The sequence below is a fragment of the Oscarella lobularis genome, chromosome 3 (assembly GCF_947507565.1).
Source record: "Oscarella lobularis chromosome 3, ooOscLobu1.1, whole genome shotgun sequence".
NCBI classification, from domain to species: Eukaryota; Metazoa; Porifera; class Homoscleromorpha; order Homosclerophorida; family Oscarellidae; genus Oscarella; species Oscarella lobularis.
In genome coordinates this window covers 915292-935916 of record NC_089177.1, presented here as the reverse complement: position 1 = coordinate 935916, position 20625 = coordinate 915292, and the positions used below count along the sequence as shown (strand labels likewise).

The following is a 20625-nucleotide window of genomic DNA, read 5'->3' as shown; positions in this document are numbered from 1 at the left end:
GGCGTGCGTCGACGCATTTAAAAATTCACGAGACTTCACGTGAGAGCCGTGAATAAATTTATTTATTGGCACGGTTTCGCACTTCCTTATATGGTCTGTCTTTGTTCCACGTGGCACGAGACCTCGCACCTCCTTTGTTGATCTGCGTCGACGTCTGTCGGTGCGACACGTAGCGACGATAGCGGGGTTCTGAAGCGTTCTCTACTCGCGCGCGGGGCGCGATCTGAATGCACTGCGACACGCGATCGCAAAGTAGTGATCGCGCGGAGTCCGCGAGCACGCGGGCTCGCTGATTAGTTTTCACACGTCGAATGTTCACACGGTCTCAAATTGTGATGCGTGCGTCTGCGATCTCGTCTGGGCTCGAGAATCGATCAACCGCGGTCTCGCGGCTCGAGAATCGACGATAGCGAACTCTCTATCGACGAACGCTGTTCGATCGCAGCGGATGCAGACCGGGAAGATGACGAATTCACCATCACGTGAGTGGTTCACACTCCGGAAGAGATGTTGTGCATGCGAATTCACACCATCTCCGATTCGGTCATAAACGTCGACCTCTCAATCTGTGCGTCATTCTCGGCTGAGGCGCAGAACGGAGCGGACGGTCTGGTCCGCTCTCTCGCAACGGCGCCACGCAGCTACTTCCTTCGCGGGGCAGCCGAGAAGAGGCTTACCGCCGCGAGGCGGGCCTCCGAAGCCAACGAACGACGGAGGGGATAGCGGAGCCGACCGGTAAGTGAAGCTAGATTACGCGATTGTAATTATCCGAGCTAATTGCGCGCTTTCTCTCTTGCAGCGAATCCCGTGCAGTCCTTTGCGAAGGACTGCGCCCTGACGAAGGTAGAAGAGCGCCGCGTGGCACGCGCGTCGGTAAGTCGCGTCGCGTCGCGTTCACATCCAATCGACTAATTGAGCTTTTTTGTGCGTATAGATCGTAGCGCTGTGCGGACGATCGACGCGCAACGGACACCGCTTCCATCGTCGCTCGTCGTTGGTAAGTACATCGCGACCGAAGGTGTCAAATCTAATTATGATTCTCGTGTTCCGACAGCTGTCAAAGACTGGGCCAACGGCCGAAGCGGAAGTAGACGAAGATGACGTAGACGAAGAGGTAACAAGGGAAGACTCGTCGCATCAGGTTCTTTTCGTAGTTACGGGCCCCCAGTGGTGTAGGCGTACACATAAGGGCGGGGTTCTCTGTCGCGACGCATCTAAGCGATTGCACGTTGCCGCTGTCGGAGGGCCCGAGTCGTAGCGCACAGGGGGCGGGAGGGCGCTCGTGTGCCTGACGGCGGCGGTTAACAGCATGATGCTTAATCCTTCACACTCTTACCACATGTACGCCTATGAAATATATTTGACCCCGCACCCATGTACGCCTCCGTGAAATAGATTTGTAGATTTTTAATACTAATATTAATATCAAAAATCAAAATTAAATACAGCTGATCAATAATCAAAATCAAACAATTATGTGCGTGGCAGAGAACGTAGCGGGGGACTGCATTATTGATCTGCGCCGGCGCGCAGCTTACCTTTGCGTATGCATGCATAACTACGATAGTCATGCACGGGTCCACGCATCCCTTGCATTAAGGTTTAGGGCGGCTGTCAGTAGGTAGGGCGGTTCCCAATTTGCTCTAAGGTGAGAGAGCAGGAGATAGGTTATAGTGTAGCTAGGCCTGACCCCAACATACTGTAGCTGGCAGCCGCCACCCACATTAGACCATTTTCTCAATGGATTTCTGAGGTAATCTAGGTTGATTAGAATATAGGATAAATTTCTAGGTCAATGGATTGTGAGGTACTCTAGGTTTTAAATTGTTTAAACCATGTAGCTAATCCATATTTTAGATCAATGGATTTTGAGGTACTCTAGGTTTTAACTGTTTAAAACACGTAGCTAATCCATATTTTAGATCAATGGATTATGAGGTACTCTAGGTTTTAACTGTCTAAACCACGTACCTAATCCATATTTTAGGTCAATGGATTTACGAGGTACTCTAGGGTTTAATTGTTTAAACCACGTGACTAACACGTCTTTTAGAAAAGTAATATACTAGGTTTTAGAATGTACTAGGTCCATTTCTAGTATTTAGGTCAATGGATTTACGAGGTATTATAGGTTTTAATTGTTTAATTAAACCACGTGACTAACCTGTTTTTATGAAAGTAATGTACTAGGTTTTCATTTAGGTCAATGGATTTACAAGGTACTATAGATTTTAATTGTTTAATTGTTTAATTAAACCACGTGACTAACCCGTTTTTAGGAAAGTAATGTACTAGGTTTTTATTTATGTCATGGATTGTGAGGTACTCGAGGTTTTAATTATTTTTAATTGTGCCATAAAGCTAATCCGTCTTTTAGAGAAGTAGTCTAACTTGTGACTATTTGTAATGTGTTTTGTTGTGTGTTGTTATTGTTGTTTGGAGTTGTAGGGAGTAAGAAAGGGGTTGGGAGTAAGAGGAGGAGGGAGGGGAGAGGAAGTAAGGGTAATATAGCCAGATTCCACTAGTAAGGGGGAAAGCGCAGTATGCTTTCCAGTAGCTATACGGGATTCCTTAGTATGTAATGCGGTAATTAATTAATTAATTAACTAACGTTAAGGGTGCAGTACAGTCCACGTGGGGTTTAAGAGGTATGGCACGTTGGCGCTTTTTCCCGGTGGATGGTATGGACTCCCTTTCCCCCCGGAGGATTCTACCCACGTCACGGTACGATGCGGTTCGTTTTCCATTCCCCGGTGGGAACTGGTAGTAAACGTTCTTCAGCACGGTACGGTTTGGTTCACGGTATCAGCCCTATCCCTTTCCCTCACGGTGCGATGCGATGGGTTTGTATTCCCTGGTGGGAACTGGTAGCTCTTCAGCACAGATCGGTAAGCAGCCCAATCCCTTTCCCCGTCTATTCTAGTAATTTTTTGGGGCACAAAGACTATGTGCACGAGACGCGCATGCATTTCTAGCAGCTGATGGTTGACAAAGAAGATTTTTCTGCAGGTTTCAAGTGATTGTAGTTGTAATTAGAGTATCAAACATTTCTTCATTTTGTTTTTGTAGAGTGTAAAGAGGCTATGACCTCAGAGGATCTTAGCCCCGTACGCAGGGTCTGTCTCCTTTTACGGACCAAAGACAGAGCCTGGGTACGGGGCTAAGCCGAAGATCGACGTTGACGACTACAACAGGACGAAGGATCTTAGCCCCGTGCCCAGGATCTGTCTCCTTTACGGAACAAAGACAAGAGCCTGGGTACGGGGCTAAGGAGAAGCTCGGCGCGGACGACGACTCCAGGAAGAAGACAAAAGAATTTCGTGGCAACGATCATCAGGTAATCATACAAATCGTGAACTCTTCAACATCATTAATTTATTAACTGCTTTAGATTCCAAGTGAAGTTCGACTACGAGAAGAAGAAGACGAAGACGACGAAAGAATTTAGTGCAACGGTCATCAGGTAATTATTAAAATGTCTACTCGTGTTAATAATTATTTAATTTATTAAATTCTGCATAGTGTGGTTCTTGAGCCCACTGATGTGGCCGCCGTTGTGTCATACAGCAAACCCCGGTTAGTGCTTGAGTAAATAGTTTAACGACTCTTTCATGCTGTTTGCCTCTAGATAAAGAGTTTGCGTGTGACAGAGAGCCCGTCCTGGCAAGAAGCGTTATATGGAATTAATCAATTTTTAGTGTCCGGGCAAGCCAGGCCTATCGGGTAAGCATAACCTAACTTCACCGCGTGAAAGTAGTAACTGGTTTGCATTCAGGATAAGTGGAGTACAAGGCCAAAGACAGGCCAAACAGACGTCGAATTCATCCCAAGAGCAACGGCCAATTGAAGTCAATGGCCAAGGATTCCAGAAAAGCAATGGCTAGTTGTGGGCCATTGCCGTTGCTCTTCGAAGACACGGAGTAAGTGCTAATAAATTATTTTACCTTTAGCTAACCGTGTTTTTGCATATAGGACGTCGTTTCAGTCCCCCGTTGCAAATGGGACTGCGATGGTGGAAAGCCTTTCCTCTTCAGGTCACGTCAAAATATTATCGTGACAGATGCCGTCATTGCCAGGTAAGAAAAATAAGCCACTTTCTCACACTTCATTAAATAATATTATTGTAGTTGCCCCCACGGATCATCGTTCAAGGAGATGGATCAAGGAGATCAATCATCACGGAGGATGGCTGCAACGCCGTCTTTCTTGCTTTTGCAAGTACTGTTATTGGATAAGAGCATTCACAATACTATATGATGGCGTTCTCTTCTAGTTACAAAATCACGGAAGAAAGAAGATAGACGTCATTTCAGGTGCGATGTTTTTACATTAAGATTTAGCGTAAGGGCCAAAAAAACAAATATTAATAATTAAAGAAATTTAAAGGGAGATCAAGCTAGGTAGATAGGAAGCTAGGGAACACTAGGATAGGATAGATAGGTAGAAAGGCAGTTAGGCAAAGGGTAGAGAAGCTAGAGTCCACGGGGTTAAATAACTAAATTAAATTATATATATTTTTTATATTGGCCCTACGCTACTATTAACGTTACTATGAATTCCCCCCACGTTATTCTGTCTATAATGATTTTTTTGTTTTTTGGGGGTTTTAATCATCAAAAACTGAAGAGCCGGAAGTTCGGATGAGAGAGGCGGCGGCGGCGGCTACAGCAACCACGACCAAGACAAGGGGGCGGTGACTTCGGCAATGACGGCAGCTTGGGGAAGGCAAATTATCTTGGTAAGAAAGTTTTGAATAATACACAGAACAGGGTGCTAAATAGAACTTCTTTTAGAACAAACGTCAGTGGACAAACCATCGCAAGATGTAATATATTTTTATTTATTTATTGATGTAGAAAATCTTTTACTTTTATTGCTATGCATAAATTTTTATAGGCTGCCTCAGGCTCTCCGGCAGAGAGCTGAGGCTTCAAGGATTCTTTTTGAACACCATACACAATACACACAAACGCCTTGCATTGTCTCTTATAGTCTATTCTTCCTTCTCAGGGCCTGCATGCATGTCCTTTATTTGATTACCCTCTCTGCCTTAGACTTTTCGTTTGGGTGTCAGTCTCAGATCCAGATGACGGAGAAAGTCCGTCATCAACAGATAGAGAATGCGTTTCCATTCGTCAATGGGAGTAGGAAACGTTGAGAGACGTCTTGTTTTCGTGTAACATCTTGCAAGGGAAAAGGATTCGTGATATAGGGCCCTTAGCACACTTTAATTAAAAAATGAGCTTCGATTCGTCAGACGGAATTTCGGCCTAATTTCATAATATGCCTATCCGGGGACAGTTGTCAGTTGACTTAGCTGAAGAATGCTCAGACTCTTCTCCACGTTTGTTATAATCCTGTACGCGAGCTCGCTTGTCTGCTCGGCTAGTCTGTGGGCAGACAGCGTCACCTACGAGGCGTCCGGCCTCATTCAAATGCCCTACTCAGAAGTCACCGAACCATTTCACGCTTGGTACGATGGAAAGAACCAGCGCAGTCGCCAAGACTACTACAACGGTGCAGAATACTCGCTCTAGTGACCAAATATGAATATGGAGGTGGCGCCCCCCTTTAGGACTCAACAACTTTTACCAGCGCGCTGACATCAAACCGTACGGCGTCACTTATTCTATAGTGCCAGTATCGACGAATACGGGCGTCGCGAACGCAATGACCTGCTTCGGAATGAACGGAACAAGCGATTTCCCTCTGACAAGCACCCAAGGCGTTCTACCGGACACGACCAATTTCACTGTAAGCTGAAACCTCGGGAACGACAGGGAAAAAGTTTGTTTCGATGAGTAGTCATTTTCTATTTGTCGCATACAATTACTAAGGAGGGGCTGTAAACATAGTAACTGTTTTTTTTTCTAGCATGCTAGCAATTCTACGTATTCTGGAACGCCCTGTCAAGTCTATTTCATGCAAGAAACCATAGGCTCAAAGATCAATCGATACACGTTGTTTGTTACTGAGCCTATGGCCAATGGCGCGGTGTATCCACTCTACTTTGAATTCATTGGCTATGACAATCTGTTCGGATCGCACTACGATAAATACACTATCACATATGAGGAATTCAAAATGGTCTCTGATCTGCCTGTTGAGATCTTTGAGGTTCCTTCTGGTACATTGCTATCGAGGACTCTCTACGTCTTCACTGTGTTGAATATCTTTCTTATAGAAATGAAATGTTCCATGATCGGTAGTCAATCGAATGGCGTGATGAATCCTATTAGGAGTCTTCTGAAGGACACCAAGGAAATTGACGAAGAATTCGAAGCGTTTAAAACCAAGCATTCTAAAGTGTATAGCGGAACGGCGGAACACGAGCAACGCAAGGCCAACTTCCGCCACAATTACAGGTATAGGACAACATCTTGATTTCAAAGACAGGCCGAGACTTTCTTTCCAGATTTGTTCACTCGATGAATCGCCAATATCTCACTTACAGTCTTGCTATAAATCACCTAGCCGATTTGTCTGACTCAGAGCAAAAAATGATGCGCGGTCGTCGTCACACGGGACCAAACAACGGTCAAGCGTTTGAAATGACCGAAGCGATGATTGCCGACTTGCCACCGTCCATGGACTGGCGTCTATACGGTAAGTCACAAGCCTCCATAGGAGAGAGAATAGATAATCTCTAAGGTGATAGTTTTACTGTATGAGAATGTAACAATAGTAAAAGTAGTTTCTATTTTGAGGTTTGTAAATGGGCTTTCGTTTCCAGGTGCTGTTACTCCGGTCAAGGATCAAGGCATTTGCGGCAGTTGTTGGAGCTTTGGGTCGGCGGAGACGATCGAGGGGGCTCTCTTCTTATCGCGGAACCGTACCGGATTGACGGAGCTGTCTCAGCAGAATCTCATGGACTGCACGTGGGCCTACGGAAACGCCGCTTGCGACGGCGGCGAGGAAACGCAGGCGTATGAGTGGATAATGAAGAACGGCGGTATAGCGACGGCTTACTCATATGGACCTTATCTGATGGCGGTACAAGAGAAAGACAGTAAAGGCTTTATCCTATGATTAACTGTTCTCCTAGGACGGCAAGTGTCATTTTGAAAACGCCGAGATCGGTGCTCGCATAGCGAGCTACGTCAACGTGACGTCCAAAGACGAGACGGCTCTGAAGGTTGCCATAGCAATGCACGGTCCCATTGCTGTCGGTATTGACGCATCGCATCGTTCGTTTTCCTTCTACGCCAATGGGGTCTACTTCGAGCCCCAGTGCGGTAATTCTACATTGGGAAATTTTATTGCCTCTTGTCCAATGACAGATACTGTATAGGTAATACACTGGATGATTTGGATCATTCCGTTCTTGCTGTTGGATATGGAAACATCTACGGTCAAGACTACTGGCTGATCAAGAACTCCTGGTCGACTTATTGGGGCGACGATGGATATACGCTGATGGCAATGAAAGAAAACAATTGTGGTGTTGAAACAAGCGCCACCTACGTGAACATTCTGAAGGAAAAATGAAACGTGCCGTAAGAACTGTTGCACCATAGATGGTTGCGAACTTGATTGGTGGTACACATTCATTAGATGATCACGGGAACTCGGCACGTGCACGTACGTAAAGAGAACTGTACAGTACTCCCCCGTCGGACCACGAGTTACTCTTCCCCCTTACGCTCCTATTCGGCCAGCGCGACAGCGAACAATGCCTCGCACACGGCTCCTCCTTCTCTTCGCTCTTCAACTCGTTTCAGGTACGGTTCCGCGTCGTCGCCGTTTCGCTTCGACGTTAGACACAGTGACGTCATCCGCACATCGTTTGCCCTTTCCGCGACTGGGTCCGAGACTGTTGCCACGGGTCGCTTAGCCTCGGCATGCACGCGTCGCGAGATTCTAGTGAAACTCTATCATCTAAGGTCTCCGAGTCGACGTTCATCGAGCAGAAGACCGCAGTCGACGAACGCCCGACGTCGAATCGGTAACTCGTCCGTCGTCGCGGCGTCGTGTCGCCTCCCCGAACGCGTTCAATCGTGCAGAAATCGAATCGCTATCTGACTTTGCGCGTCGATAAGAACGACGGAACGAACCCGTGGCTACTCGATCTCGAAGAATCGTCCAAGTTCGCGGAAGAAGAGCCATAAAAATAGACACGACAAAAAATCGTTTTTTTTTTATTAGGGATTTCCTCTCGTCCCGATTCGTTACGCGTCACTTCGACGCGACCGATGCAGAAGTTCTAACGCGGGTACGTCAACCGTGGGCGCGCCCGTTTTCGATCGATGACGCGATCTCGTTCCCACAGGAGTATCCGGCTTGCCACTATCGTGGGCAAGTGCGAGACGTACCTGATTCTCACGTGGTTATCAGCACATGCGGAGGAATCAAGTAAGGGAGAAAGAGTAGATGATGATCTGACTGGAAGTGCTCTCTTTTTTTCCAGCGGAATTATTCACGACGGGAAGAGAACATATAATATTCAACCAGACAGTGATGGAGCGGTATGTCGTAGCTTCTCTGTCTAGTACGATGAGAGTGTGATTTAGGAATCGTCTCATCTCTTGTCTGAAAGTGCTAGTGACGAAATCACTTCCTATTGCGGTACAGTTCGCGTAGAGACGCGTTGTGTCTTCCCCTATGATTGTCCTGCACTGTAGGCGTGACTCGTCAGTCTCCACCTAGCAGGTCGAGTCTAAAGCCTCCCCATCAGCATCAGCATCACGTGGTACACACGCTTTATTTTTATTTCTCGTGTCTTTACTGTTTTTTACACGCTCTGTCTCAGGCCAAACGATCTCTCATATATCCTTACACGGTCGAGCTGACGTTTGTCGCCGACTCCGATCTTGTAAAGAAAAACGAACGTCACCTTGTTTGATTTTTGCGAGTTGATTTGGGCTCCTTTAGTACAAAAACGTAAAGGAGAACGTCACGGAATTGCAAACGATTCTTCTACGATTTGCAAACGTCATAAGCGCCGTACGCTCCATAGAGATTCAAATGGCTCCCCCTCTATCGTCATCCTTTCCCTCTGAAACTTAGATCTATAAGCGCTCCGACCAAGGCGTTCGCGTCGTTCTCATTGCGATCGAAGTGTGGTCGAATGGCAACCAAGCCGTCGTTCTGAGCGACTTCAAGACGACGCTTCAAAACTTCGTAACATACAATGGAGAAACGTTGCAAAAAAACCCTCTGTTCAAGTCGGACAACACGCAGCTATTAACGTAATGACTCAATCCTCGACACATTTTTGGGAAGGAGAGGTACCAGTTAAAATCTTTCAACACAGGGGAATTGATTTCACGGGCAGTACAAAGGGATTTGCCAACGTCGACACAATCTGCCAGGGTCGGACTTCAGCAGCCGTTGTAGAGGTTATTTGCGCGCAGTCCATTATGAATGCTCTAAAGCAAACGCTTTTTTACTGAAGGTGTATAGCCTAATTGGGGCTGACGTGGCTGGTATTATGGCTCACGAGATGGGGCACAATTTTGGCATGCAGCACGACGATGATAGTAAACGCTTTGATCTGTACTATTTTTGACGTGCAATAGCGTCCTCTCTTACTCTAGTTGAGATCTGTGAATGTAGTGATCCTGACGGCTGTGTCATGTCGGCCGTCCTGTCCGGGTAGGTTATAAACGTATTGGCTTACTCTTGTTGTTCATTGATCTTCGCAGAAGAGAGAGAAATTTCACGTTTTCTGAGTGTAGTCGAGCTAAGCTGAAAGAGACTCTAGATAAAGGTCAAGGATCTTGCCTTACCAATCTACCAGAGAAGGTCAGAGAAACGTGTCTAAGAATTCAATCTATGGGTTTTATTGAGGGGAAGAGCTAATAGTTTCACCCTCTAGCTGCAAAAAATAGACTTCAATACTTAACTGGAGCGAACGTGTTGCCTTATTAGATCGAGGGTCCAGTTACCTGCGGCAACGGCTTTGTTGAGCCAGACGAAGAGTGCGACTGCGGAACCGTCGAGGTTTGGGGGCGCGATGTTGACCCATTTTCCATGCCGGACGAGAGTTTTTAGGAATGTACCCAGGCCAAAGATCAGTGCTGCAATCCGCGCACGTGTACGTTGTACGTGGGTGCTGCGTGCAGCGATGCGGACGATATCTGTTGCAAGAACTGTCAGGTGAGAGATTAACTTTTCTTTTTTTCCTTTCTTCTCCTCGTTCACTGTCAACTACACTTTTTTTTAGTTTGCTGCGGTAGGAAAGCTGTGTCGGTCGGCAAAGGGTGACTGTGATCTGGAGGAAGTTTGCACAGGTGTCAGCGCTCGTTGTCCGACCAATCTCTACAAATACGATGGAATGAATTGCACGGGGGTCGATGAGAATGACGTGAGAGTTTGGCAGGCGAAAATTTCTCGCAAGGATAGACATATTTTTAGATGGGTATTTGCTATCGTGGAGTATGCAATACACGAACCGCGCAGTGTCGAGGTTTTTGGGGGTCAGGTACGAAATGACGACGTTAGACGCGAATTTGATAAAATGTCGTTTACTTATGCTCTACTTGGATGTGTGTACTTGTGTCTGGTTTCATGGTTTGTATTTGTGTACAGATGCGGTGACTGGCTCAAGTAGATGCTACAAGGCCAATCTAGATGGCAAGTTCTATGGTTACTGCGGTGGAAATCCAACCGACGGATACATTCCTTGCGAAGAAGCGTTAGTTATCAGTGGGTCCCTGTGTTGATTTCTATACGCTATATAGAAATGTTATGTGCGGTAAGCTTCAGTGCCTGTCACCGCTTGAGACGCCAACGGTATCTCGTGCTTGGAGGTCGGCCACGTACCGGGTAGGCAGTGAAACCTGCCGGTGAGGACGTGCCAATGCATTGAATTAAAGTTATGCGGCATTTGTATTGACTTCTTAGAAGCATTTCCGTTACTGTTGAGGACGATGAAAGAGATCCCGGGTTTGTTGGCGACGGGACGGCGTGCGGCAACGGAATGGTTAGTAGCCGATCTCTTATCCTCGGCTTTGGTTTTTTACTGACGGTCCTTCGGTTCGTTCTTTCCATAGATCTGCATCCTAAACGAATGCGTTGACGTTCCGACTGGAAGCGCGCAATGTCCTCGTGACGACGCCGGTCAGTTGTGCTCCAACAACGGGGTAGGCGTAGCGACGTTTGGCCGGGTCGTCTGTGTACCGAAATTCGCTTAGATCTGCTCCAGCGCCGGCACTTGCGTCTGCTCCGACGGCTTCACGTCAGACGATTGCAGCGGCAAATTAGGTCAGCAGCTAAGTGCGAGCTCACATTAGAGGTCGAAGTTTTTTAAATAATTTAGGCGGCGGCAATGCTGGCGTCATTGCAGGCGTCATCGTGACGCTCATCCTTCTGCTCATAATTCTATTCGTTCTCATTTACTTCTATCCAAACACGTTCTTTCGTCCGTGTCCGTCCTTGCGACCCGGCTGCCTCGAGAAAGGCGACGGGGCCTCGTCGTCGTACAATTTATCACAGTAATAACGAGTCTATCAAATACTGAGACGTTGCTCATTTTTCTTTGCAGGCGAGCGCCGTCGAATAATGGAAAATCCGCTGCGCGAGCGCCGCCGGCGAAGCCGCCTCCCCCGCCTCCCTCCTCGAGACCGCCTGCTCGTCCTCGTCCACCTGTTCCTCTTCGTCCTAATAACGTATACAATAAACCCGTGAATGCTTGAAGACCTTTTCCCGGCGCACGTTTCGCATGCATGTGTATGCACCTCACCTATTATTGATGTGCTGAAACGTGACGTTCCTTTGCTGAAGGATAATTATGGTATGTAATTCGGAAGAAAATTCGTGACTGCCGACTTGCCACTGCCCATGGACCACAAAGTCACAAGATAGGCAATACAGTAAAAATCTATCTAATTAGCCTGCTTACATAAGAAAGACTTTTTTGGCGAGGATCACTTAATGTAGTTGGGGTTTTGGGGCAGCAGAAGTGATCAAGGGGCTCTAGAACGAACGGCAGTATAGCAATGGCTTACTTGCATATATGGACCTTACCTGATGGCGGTACAAGAGAACGAGAGCAAAGGCTTTATCAATGACTAGCTAAACAGCCCGTGCTTCGCACGGGCAGTGGGGTATCACGTGTTTGTTTAGGGTTGTGTGCGATCGAAGTTGCGTAGGGTGGCCGCGTCGTGCAGTAGGTGTGATTAATTGGGAGGCTTACTGTCGTAGTTTGTCGTCCAGTTGTAGGCGTCCGGTGTAGCTTTGACGGCTGCTTAGTCAATGAAATTTCATGAGCCATTTTTAAGCTTTCGACGTAAGAATTATGAGAGTGGAGCATTTGTTGCAAATATGCAACAGTTCCTGGTGTCAGCCCCGGCAAAAGGAGATTGACGCAATGAGATTTCTTCTTCTTCATTTCCCACAAAATATATTTGTGCGAATTTAGCTTTTCGTTATTCTCCTGACAAAGATGGCCAAAACGGTGGTAAATTTGTCCTTGGATTTTGTAGCACGAATTGCAATGACGAAGAAAGAGAATTTTGTCGCATCCCATTGACGTCATTTGGAAAGCCGAATTGCAGCTTCTTATTTTTGAAAGAAATTCGAGATTCTCTGTTTCACCTAGTAAAAGGGAATCCAACGGCGGGGGCGGCTTGGGAAGCACTGATATACTGACTTTCCATTATCACAGCAGAAAGCAGGCGTTTTACCCGACCATATGAGAGCTTTGCAGTAGGGGCATTGGATTTCCAATTTGCCAATGTGGTTAGGCTGTGGAGGGCAGTCGTTGTACAGTACTCGTAGGCTGCTGACCTCCTATCTCGTTTGCCTTTGTCTGCGACTGCCTCTTCTCGTTGCAGTTGGTCTGAAGAAACATTACAGTTTCGAAAAATTACGCGGAGTCCATGTCTGCACGTGTCAGGCCTGGGTTGGGGGCCGCCTGATGTAGCTCTCGCTTGCGACGTCGTGAGCATTGTCCTCTGATGTTGTGGCGTCTGCGACGGTGGCTGCGGCGGTGGCTGCGGCGGCGCTGTCAGGGAAGGGGAGGTTCTGAAGAAGATATAAGCATGTTACAAATAGAAGAGTGTTTTTGTTGTCTTTCGCGTAGCGTTCAAGATCAGTGGCGTACATGTTTGTTAGAGCTACAACGTTACCATATAGTAGCAGAAATTTCCATTCAGGTTATAACAGGTGAATAACTTATTTTTCATTTATACTTTGAAAAATTTTTGGGTGGGCCTATTCTACCCGGGCCCACCTACTGGCTACGCCACTGTGAATCAAGAGAGAGCGTTTTCTGTGAGCCATCAAAATCGAATGTAGGCGGAAAAGTACCCGGAAGTCGAGCAAGAAACCCGGACAACGATGACACTCGAAAAGGGGTCCGCTTGCGTAAAAATGGCGTACTTAGGGAGCGAAATGCCCGGAAAGGGCGATGGCGTCTTCGAGAAAGCGAGAAAAAGGAGGATTTCGTCGCATACCAGCTTCAACACGTCGCTCGGAAGGCGTGGCCGCGAAAGCCAAGATGGCGCTTACCGGATTATAGGGATAGATTATCTGTTTTCTTCGATAGGAAGGCAAATCTCATTTTTGAAAACGCCGAGATCGGCGCTCGCGTATAGCGAGCTATCTACGTCAGCGTGACGTCCGTTTCGACTATCATCAGTATGGAAGCATCTACTGTCACTGGCCCATCAAGAACTCCTACACACTGATAGCAATGAAAGATAACAATTGTGGTATTTGAATAAGCGCCACCTACGTAAACATGATCCTGAAGGAACACGAACTTGGATTGGGTGGGAATTGATCACGGGGAGACCCACACTCACTCCCATTCTGCCAGAGCGACCAATGCCTCGTTCATCGCTCCTCCTTCTTCTTCTCCTCGCTCTCGAATTCGCTTCAGGTACGTCGGTTTCCGCGTCCCGTCATCCGCACATCGTTTTCCCTTTCGCCACTGTTGAGAGATTTCACAGGAAAATTAACTTCCTCTCTGCATTTGTAAGGTCTCCGAGTCGACGTCCATCGTGCAGAAGGTCGCGATCGACGAACGCCTGATGTTGACGTCGAATCGGTAAGTGCACGACGCGATCCTTCGCGACATATGCATCACGTCGCCTCCCCAAACCGTTTGAAATCATGGCCGTATGACACGTTGCAGGCAACGTATGACACGTTGCAGGCAACGTATGACACGTTGCAGGCAACGTATGACACGTTGCAGGCAACGTATGACACGTTTGCAAGCAACGTACGTGTCAGTTTTGACACGCAACGTTGCAGAACATTGCAACGAAAGCCCGCCCCTTATTAACCAATTACCTGGGCACGTTTTTAGGAGCGTGCCTCTGGAATCCGCCCTAATTGGCATCACGCGAGCACCTTTTCAAATAATTATATATTTTTATTATTTACAAATTACTATTTACAGCCATAGCGACTAAAAATCCTAATTCTTCGTGCACTATAAAAAATCCTAACACTATAAAAAAACAGGGATGCACTGTAAAAAATCCTAACCTAAACTAGAGTACGCTGCTTACCTCTACGAAAAATGGAAATGCTAAAGAAAAAAAAGAATTAGTCTTCCCCACCCTGCCCATCTTACTTTTCCGGTCACTGGCCCAGTGATCCCTGCATGTCGACCTTTCTAGCTGCCACAGCAATGCATTTACCTACAGATAATACGCCAAAAGTGGCTCCCAAGGTCATACCGTTGCTTTTCGCATCGTATATTCGTGCCGAATAACGTCACGGGTCCCTCGAAACGTGCTATCTAGAACGAAAGAAGCACTTTTCGAGCCGGTAGCCTCTTAGCGACGCTGTAGAGCGGAATTAAGCCGGACGCTGTATGGCTTACCTCGACCGCGGAAAGTGGGCCGAAAAGACCGTCGTCGCCTCGCCGTTCGTTACTGCATTGCTAAAAAACCAGTTTAGTTACTTCGCGCCGTCCTTAAGCATCTACTGCTTGTAATCTGTTGGACGATCCGTTCACGTTCCGTACACAAATCAGTGACGCGTGCAATCGTGCAGGAATCGAATCGTTATCTGACTTTGCGCGTCGATAAGAACGACGGAACGAACCCGTGGCTACTCGATCTCGAAGAATCGTCCAAGTTCGCAGAAGAAGAGCCATAAAAAAATAGCAACAACAAAATCATTTTTTTCAAATTAGAGATTTCCTCTCGTCCCGATTCGTTACGCGTCACTTCGACGCGAGCAATACCGAAGTTCTAACGCGGGCACGTAAATCCCTGATTCAGTGACGACCCACGCGAGAATTTATATCCACAGGAATATCCGGCTTGCCATTATCGGGGTCGACTGCGAGATGCACCTGATTCCCACGTGGTTATCAGCACATGCGGAGGCATCAAGTAGGGGGAGAAAGGAGGGGAAAGAGTAGAGATCATATTGGATGTTATGTGCTCTCTTTTTTCCAGCGGAATTATTCACGACGGGAAGAGAACTTATAATATTCAACCAGACAATGATGGAGCGGTATGTCGTAGGCTTCCCTCTGAGTAGGTGTATGAAGAGAATGTGCTTTAGGAATCGTCTCATCTCTTGTCTGAAAGTGCCAGTGACGAAATCGCTTCCCATTGCGGTACAGTTCGCATAGAGATGCGTTGTATCTTCCCCTATGATTGATTTTTTTTGCACTGTAGGTGTCAATCATCAGTCTTTCCCGAGTCTTAAGCCTCCCAATCAGCATCATCATTACGTGGTACACACGTCTTGTTTCTCGTGTCTTTACGCCAGCCAAATGTTTTATACACGCTCTGTCTCAGGCCAAACGATCTCCCATATATCCTTACACGGTTGAAGTGACGTTTGTCGCCGACATAGATCTTGTAAAGAAATCGAACGTCTCCTTATTGATTTTTGGCGAGTCGATTTGGGCTCCTTTAGTACAAAAACGTAAAGGAGAACGTCACAGAATTGCAAACGATTCTTCTGCGATTTGCAAACGTCATAAGCGCCGTACGCTCCTTAGAGATTCAAGTGGCTCCCCTCTATCGTCATTCTCTTTCCCTCTGAAACTTAGATCTATAAGCGCTCCGACCAAGGCGTTCGCGTCGTTCTCATTGCGATCGAAGTCTGGTCAAATGGCAACCAAGCCGTCGTTCTGAGCGACTTCAAGACGACGCTTAAAAACTTCGTAACGTACAATGGGGACACGTTGCAGAAAGATCCTCTGTTCAAGTCGGACAACACGCAACTATTAACGTAATGACACGATCCTCGACACATTTATGGGAAGGAGAGGTACCAGTGAAAATCTTTCAACACAGGGGAATCGATTTCACCGGCACTATAAAGGGATTAGCCAACGTCAAGACAATCTGCCAGGGTCGGACTTCAGCAGCCGTTGTAGAGGTTATTTGCGCAGTCCACTATAAATCCTCTAAAGCAAACGGTTTTTTACTGAAGGTGTATAGCCTGATTGGGGCTGACGTGGCTGGTATTATGGCTCACGAGATGGGGCACAATTTTGGCATGCAGCACGACGAGGATAGTAATGCTTTAATCTGTACTATTTTTGATGGCATGTAATAGCGTCTTCTCTTACTCTAGTCTTGAACTGCGAATGTAGTGATCCTTACGGCTGTGTCATGTCGGCGATCCTGTCCGGGTAAATTATTGAAGGACAATCTAAACTTATTGGCTTACTCTTGTTGTTTCATTGATCTTTTTAGAAGAGAGAGAAATTTCACGTTTTCTGAGTGTAGTCGAGCTACGCTGAAACTGACTCTAGATGAAGGTCAAGGATCTTGTCTTACCAATCTACCAGAGAAGGTTAGATAAACGTGTCTACGAATTCAATATCTAAGAAAAGAGAGCGTTTATACTGTATAGATGGAGGGTCCGGTTGTGTGTGGCAACGGCTTTGTTGAGTCAGATGAATGGTGCGACTGCGGAACCGTCGAGGTTTGGGAGCAAACGTTGATCCTTTTCCATGCCGGATGAGTATTCAATTAGGAATGTGCCCAAGCCAATGATATGTGCTGCAATCCACGCACGTGTACATTCAACGCCGGCGCGGTGTGCAGCGATGCGGACGATGCCTGTTGCGAGAACTGTCAGGTGAGAGATTATCGTTTTCCTTTCTTCTTCTCGTTCACTGTCAACTGCGCTTCTTTTAGTTTTCTGCAGTAGGAACGCTGTGTCGGTCGGCAAAGGGTGACTGTGATCTGGAGGAAGTTTGCACAGGCGTAAGCGCTCGTTGTCCGACCAATCTCTACAAATACGATGGAACGAACTGTACGGGAGTCGATGAGAATGACGTGAGAGTTTGGCAGGTGAAAATTTCTCACAAGGATAGACATATTTTTAGATGGGTATTTGCTATCGTGGAGTATGCAACACACGAACCGTGCAGTGCCGAGATTTTTGGGGGCCAGGTACGAAATGACGACGTTAGACGCGAATTTGATAAATGTACATAGAAAGGGTTTACTTATTTATGCTCTACTTGGATGTTGTACCTGTGTCTGGTCATTGTTTGTATTTGTGTACAGATGCGGTGACTGGCTCAAGTAGATGCTACAGGACCAATCTAGATGGCAGGTTCTATGGCCACTGCGGTGGAAATCCAACCGACGGATACATTCCTTGCGAAGAAGCGTTAGTTATCAGTGGGTGCCTGTGCTGATTTCTATACGCTATATAGAAACGTTATGTGCGGTAAGCTTCAGTGCCTGTCACCGCTTGAGAAGCCAACGGTATCTCGTGCTTGGAGGTCGGCCTCGTACCGGATAGGCAGTGAAACCTGCCGGTGAGGACGTGCCAATGCGTTGAATTGAAGTCATACGACATTTGTATTGACTTCGTAGAAGCGTTTCAGTTACTGTTGAGGACGATGAAAGAGATCCCGGTTTGGTTGGAGACGGGACGACGTGCGGCAACGGAATGGTTAGTAGCCGCTCTCCTATCCTCGGCTTTGTTTCCTGCTGACGGTCCTTCGGTTCGTTCTTTCCATAGATCTGCATCCTAAACAAATGCGTAGACGTTCCGACTGCCAGCGCGCAATGTCCTCAAGACGACGCCGGTCGTGTGTGCTCCAGCAACGGAGTAGGCGTATAGGGAAATTTGGCCGTGCCATCTCTGTACCGAACGTTTCTTAGATCTGCTCTAGTGCCGGCACTTGCATTTGCTCCGGCGGCTTCGAGTTGGACGATTGTAGCAGAAAATCAGGTCAACAGCTATTCGGTATTGTACGTGCGCGCAGATCTGCATTGCAAACACACGTTGGTGCGTAGATGTTCCGACTACAAGCGTGCCATGTCCTGAAGACGACGCCGGTCGGTTGTGCTCCAACAACGGGGTATAGCTAGACAGAGCAACGTTTGATCGTTTTTGTACCGAACGTTGCTTAGATCTGCTCCAGTGCCGGCACTTGCGTCTGCTCGGACGGCTTCACATCAGACGATTGCAGCAGACATTCAGCATCTACGTGAGTTCATATTAGTATAAGGTTGAATTGTCAATAATTCAGGCGGTAGCGGCGGCGGCGGCAATGCTGGCAACGTTTTTCTTTCTACGAAAGAAATCGCCGAGGAAATTCTATCACTGGATGGCCAAGCTGGAATTGTTGGTATGAGGCAAAGCTTAGTCCACAGACACGAGCTCTTCCTACAGTCACAGTTCTAATAAGGGCCGTGACTCGAAGAGCCGGATATGTTTGTCCTAACGTCTTCCTCACTTCTTCTCCGGAAAGGCGTAGCCCCCCTCCCCTCAAGTCGTGCATATTTGTCTCAGTCTAACCCCAAAATTGCCCATTTCAGAAGCTGTCAAAGAAGTTCGAGGTTCTCCGTCTGCAGCAAAAGACGATTCCGTTTCTATAGCCATCTGCCCTTCTGGATTTGTCATCTCGAATTGCCGCTGTAGCGTTGCAAATTGTGATGGTGTTATCGTGAGCTCGACAGTGTGCCGCGCCTATGCTTCATATCTAAGTGGGAGTGTCACGGTATGCCGGATCTAACATCGCACAATTTTTCACAGATTTATCAAACACATTTAGGCAGTTGCCGTCTGCACTAAGTACAAAGACGGCAGCGTTGATTTCATATACACTCGCACTCCAGCAACCTCGTACAACGTGCCAGCCAGAGTCAATTCGTTCACGTGTCCCGAAGGCTACCGTCTTCTTACGTGCAACACTCACACGTACTGGTATAGGACACCAAGTTTTGGTCTCGCCACGACATCGGGGAACAAATGCTCTTTTGACTGCAAAACAACAACAAAAGCCTGCGTTCTCTACACCGCGTGCTTCAGTAAGATCGTTTTATAAAATCTAAAGTTCTGACAATCTACTTTGTCTGTTTTAGAACGAATTGACTCTTTGCCTTCGGTCAGCATTGCGCCAAGCACAGAGATAATCATGGGACCGCTGTCTGAGGCGCGCGACGACAGCCCTTCAAAGGCTCAGTGCCCATCCGGCTTTATAGTGGCATCATGTCGTTGCAGCATTGTCGAGTGTGATGGAGTCATAATGGGAGACACTTGGTGCACGGCTTATACGTCTTATTTGAGAAAGCGAGTGCAGGCAAGTGATATTCTATCTCTGTGCTAGTTATTAGTACTTCTTTTTTTTCAGGCTTTGGCAACGTGTGTGAAATATGGTCTGAACTCTGTCAGCATCTCTCGTATCAAGCTTCCAACAAGTGGCTTTTCAAAGAGTACTCTGTCATACACTTGCCCCACTGGCACTTCTTTGCTCTCCTGTAACACTCATACCTACTGGTACAAAAAAGGCGTGTCTGGTCTTGCTGACACTAACAGCAGAACGTGTTCCATCAACTGTGCTCTGATACACAGTGGAAGAGGATGTAGTTTGTACGTGAAATGCCTGAGTACGGTTTTTCAAAACGCGATCTCTTTACTTCCCAGCTAATCACAAATTTTCTCTTTTAGAACGAATTGACTCTTTGCCTTCGGTCAACATTGCGTCAAGCACAGAGATAATCATGGGACCGCTGTCTGAGGCGTGCGACGACAGCCCTTCAAAGGCTCAGTGTCCATCCGGCTTTATAGTGGCATCATGTCGTTGCAGCATTGTCGAGTGTGATGGAGTCATAATGGGAGACACTTGGTGCACGGCTTATACGTCTCATTTGAGAAAGCGAGTGCAGGCAAGTGATATTCTATTTCTGTACTAGTTATTAGTACCTCTTTTTTTCAGGCTGTGGCAACGTGTGTGAAATATGGTCTGAACTCTGTCAGCATCTCTCGTATCAAGCTTCCAACAAGTGGCTTTTCAACGGGTACTCTGTCATACACCTGCCCCACTGGCACTTCCTTGCTCTCCTGTAACACTCATACCTACTGGTACAAGAAAGGCGTGTCTGGTCTTGCTGACGTTAACAGCAGAACGTGTTCCATCAACTGTGCTCTGATACACAGTGGAAGAGGATGTAATTTGTACGTGAAATGCTTGAGTACGGTTTTTCAAAACGCGATCTCTTTACTTCCCAGCTAATCATAAATGTTCTCTTTTACAGAAAACCTCATTGACTAGAAGGGAATGAGTGATGGAGTTGACAATTTGAGAGCCATTGCGTCTCTGATCTGTGTTTGTTGTTTGTTCTTGTATGTCTGAGCACACCTAGGCTATCGTGGTCTGAATCTGTGTCTTGTAAGACCCTGTGTTTGCAAGTTTCTCATCACTAAACACGTTATGTTTATGCATCTATGGTTTAT

At 46.9% G+C, this 20625-nt stretch overlaps 3 protein-coding genes and 2 long non-coding RNA genes across 7 annotated transcripts; 4 read left to right on the top strand and 1 right to left on the bottom strand.

Annotated features, from left to right (window-relative positions):
* The first annotated feature begins 595 nt into the window (after positions 1 to 595).
* Positions 596 to 4984, top strand: LOC136184727 (uncharacterized). 2 transcript variants are annotated; one of them, XR_010669420.1, is made up of 14 exons: positions 596 to 735; positions 800 to 873; positions 935 to 997; positions 1055 to 2888; positions 2944 to 3009; positions 3070 to 3337; positions 3392 to 3463; positions 3523 to 3576; positions 3629 to 3723; positions 3776 to 3920; positions 3973 to 4076; positions 4128 to 4218; positions 4274 to 4738; positions 4794 to 4984. It is a non-coding gene; the product is annotated as an uncharacterized lncRNA (long non-coding RNA). The 2 variants fall into 2 exon arrangements; XR_010669419.1 differs by having other exon boundaries at positions 1055 to 3009.
* Positions 4985 to 5299: 315 nt separating this feature from the next.
* Positions 5300 to 7567, top strand: LOC136185315 (digestive cysteine proteinase 1-like). Its single transcript, XM_065972424.1, has 8 exons — positions 5300 to 5517; positions 5576 to 5754; positions 5875 to 6127; positions 6185 to 6365; positions 6416 to 6606; positions 6734 to 6993; positions 7046 to 7235; positions 7292 to 7567. The coding sequence occupies exons 1-8, from the start codon at positions 5325 to 5327 to the stop codon at positions 7486 to 7488; spliced, it is 1644 nt and encodes a 547-aa protein (XP_065828496.1). The 5' UTR covers positions 5300 to 5324; the 3' UTR covers positions 7489 to 7567.
* A 1-nt stretch (position 7568) lies between these two features.
* LOC136185314 (zinc metalloproteinase-disintegrin-like agkihagin) lies at positions 7569 to 11708 on the top strand. The gene is made up of 26 exons (XM_065972423.1): positions 7569 to 7721; positions 7884 to 7945; positions 8004 to 8086; positions 8146 to 8212; positions 8270 to 8352; positions 8408 to 8465; positions 8511 to 8565; positions 8622 to 8689; positions 8750 to 8812; positions 8872 to 8943; positions 9007 to 9188; positions 9254 to 9338; positions 9395 to 9479; positions 9537 to 9594; positions 9645 to 9744; positions 9871 to 9942; positions 9994 to 10098; positions 10166 to 10306; positions 10357 to 10423; positions 10531 to 10636; positions 10683 to 10787; positions 10846 to 10924; positions 10995 to 11084; positions 11136 to 11205; positions 11261 to 11435; positions 11486 to 11708. Exons 1-26 carry the CDS (start codon positions 7673 to 7675, stop codon positions 11634 to 11636), a joined length of 2331 nt encoding a protein of 776 aa, XP_065828495.1. The 5' UTR covers positions 7569 to 7672; the 3' UTR covers positions 11637 to 11708.
* On the bottom strand, positions 10508 to 13024 carry LOC136185318 (uncharacterized). Its single transcript, XR_010669513.1, has 4 exons — positions 12832 to 13024; positions 11968 to 12781; positions 11843 to 11916; positions 10508 to 11775 (listed from the first exon to the last, which is right to left on the bottom strand). It is a non-coding gene; the product is annotated as an uncharacterized lncRNA (long non-coding RNA).
* LOC136185312 (uncharacterized) lies at positions 11745 to 20617 on the top strand. 2 transcript variants are annotated; one of them, XM_065972419.1, is made up of 36 exons: positions 11745 to 11813; positions 11901 to 11976; positions 13490 to 13825; positions 13926 to 13993; positions 14953 to 15035; positions 15095 to 15161; positions 15214 to 15296; positions 15363 to 15420; positions 15472 to 15526; positions 15588 to 15646; positions 15711 to 15773; positions 15832 to 15903; positions 15968 to 16149; positions 16215 to 16299; positions 16354 to 16438; positions 16498 to 16555; positions 16620 to 16719; positions 16780 to 16851; positions 16903 to 17007; positions 17067 to 17207; positions 17258 to 17324; positions 17442 to 17547; positions 17594 to 17698; positions 17757 to 17835; positions 17905 to 17994; positions 18048 to 18132; positions 18183 to 18247; positions 18300 to 18376; positions 18426 to 18517; positions 18708 to 18889; positions 18944 to 19199; positions 19254 to 19471; positions 19523 to 19778; positions 19840 to 20057; positions 20108 to 20363; positions 20427 to 20617. In XM_065972419.1, the coding sequence occupies exons 3-36, from the start codon at positions 13771 to 13773 to the stop codon at positions 20441 to 20443; spliced, it is 3660 nt and encodes a 1219-aa protein (XP_065828491.1). In that variant the 5' UTR covers positions 11745 to 11813; positions 11901 to 11976; positions 13490 to 13770; the 3' UTR covers positions 20444 to 20617. The 2 variants fall into 2 exon arrangements, with proteins under 2 accessions (XP_065828491.1, XP_065828493.1); XM_065972421.1 differs by having other exon boundaries at positions 11795 to 11976; positions 18048 to 18117.
* The last annotated feature ends 8 nt before the right edge of the window (positions 20618 to 20625 follow it).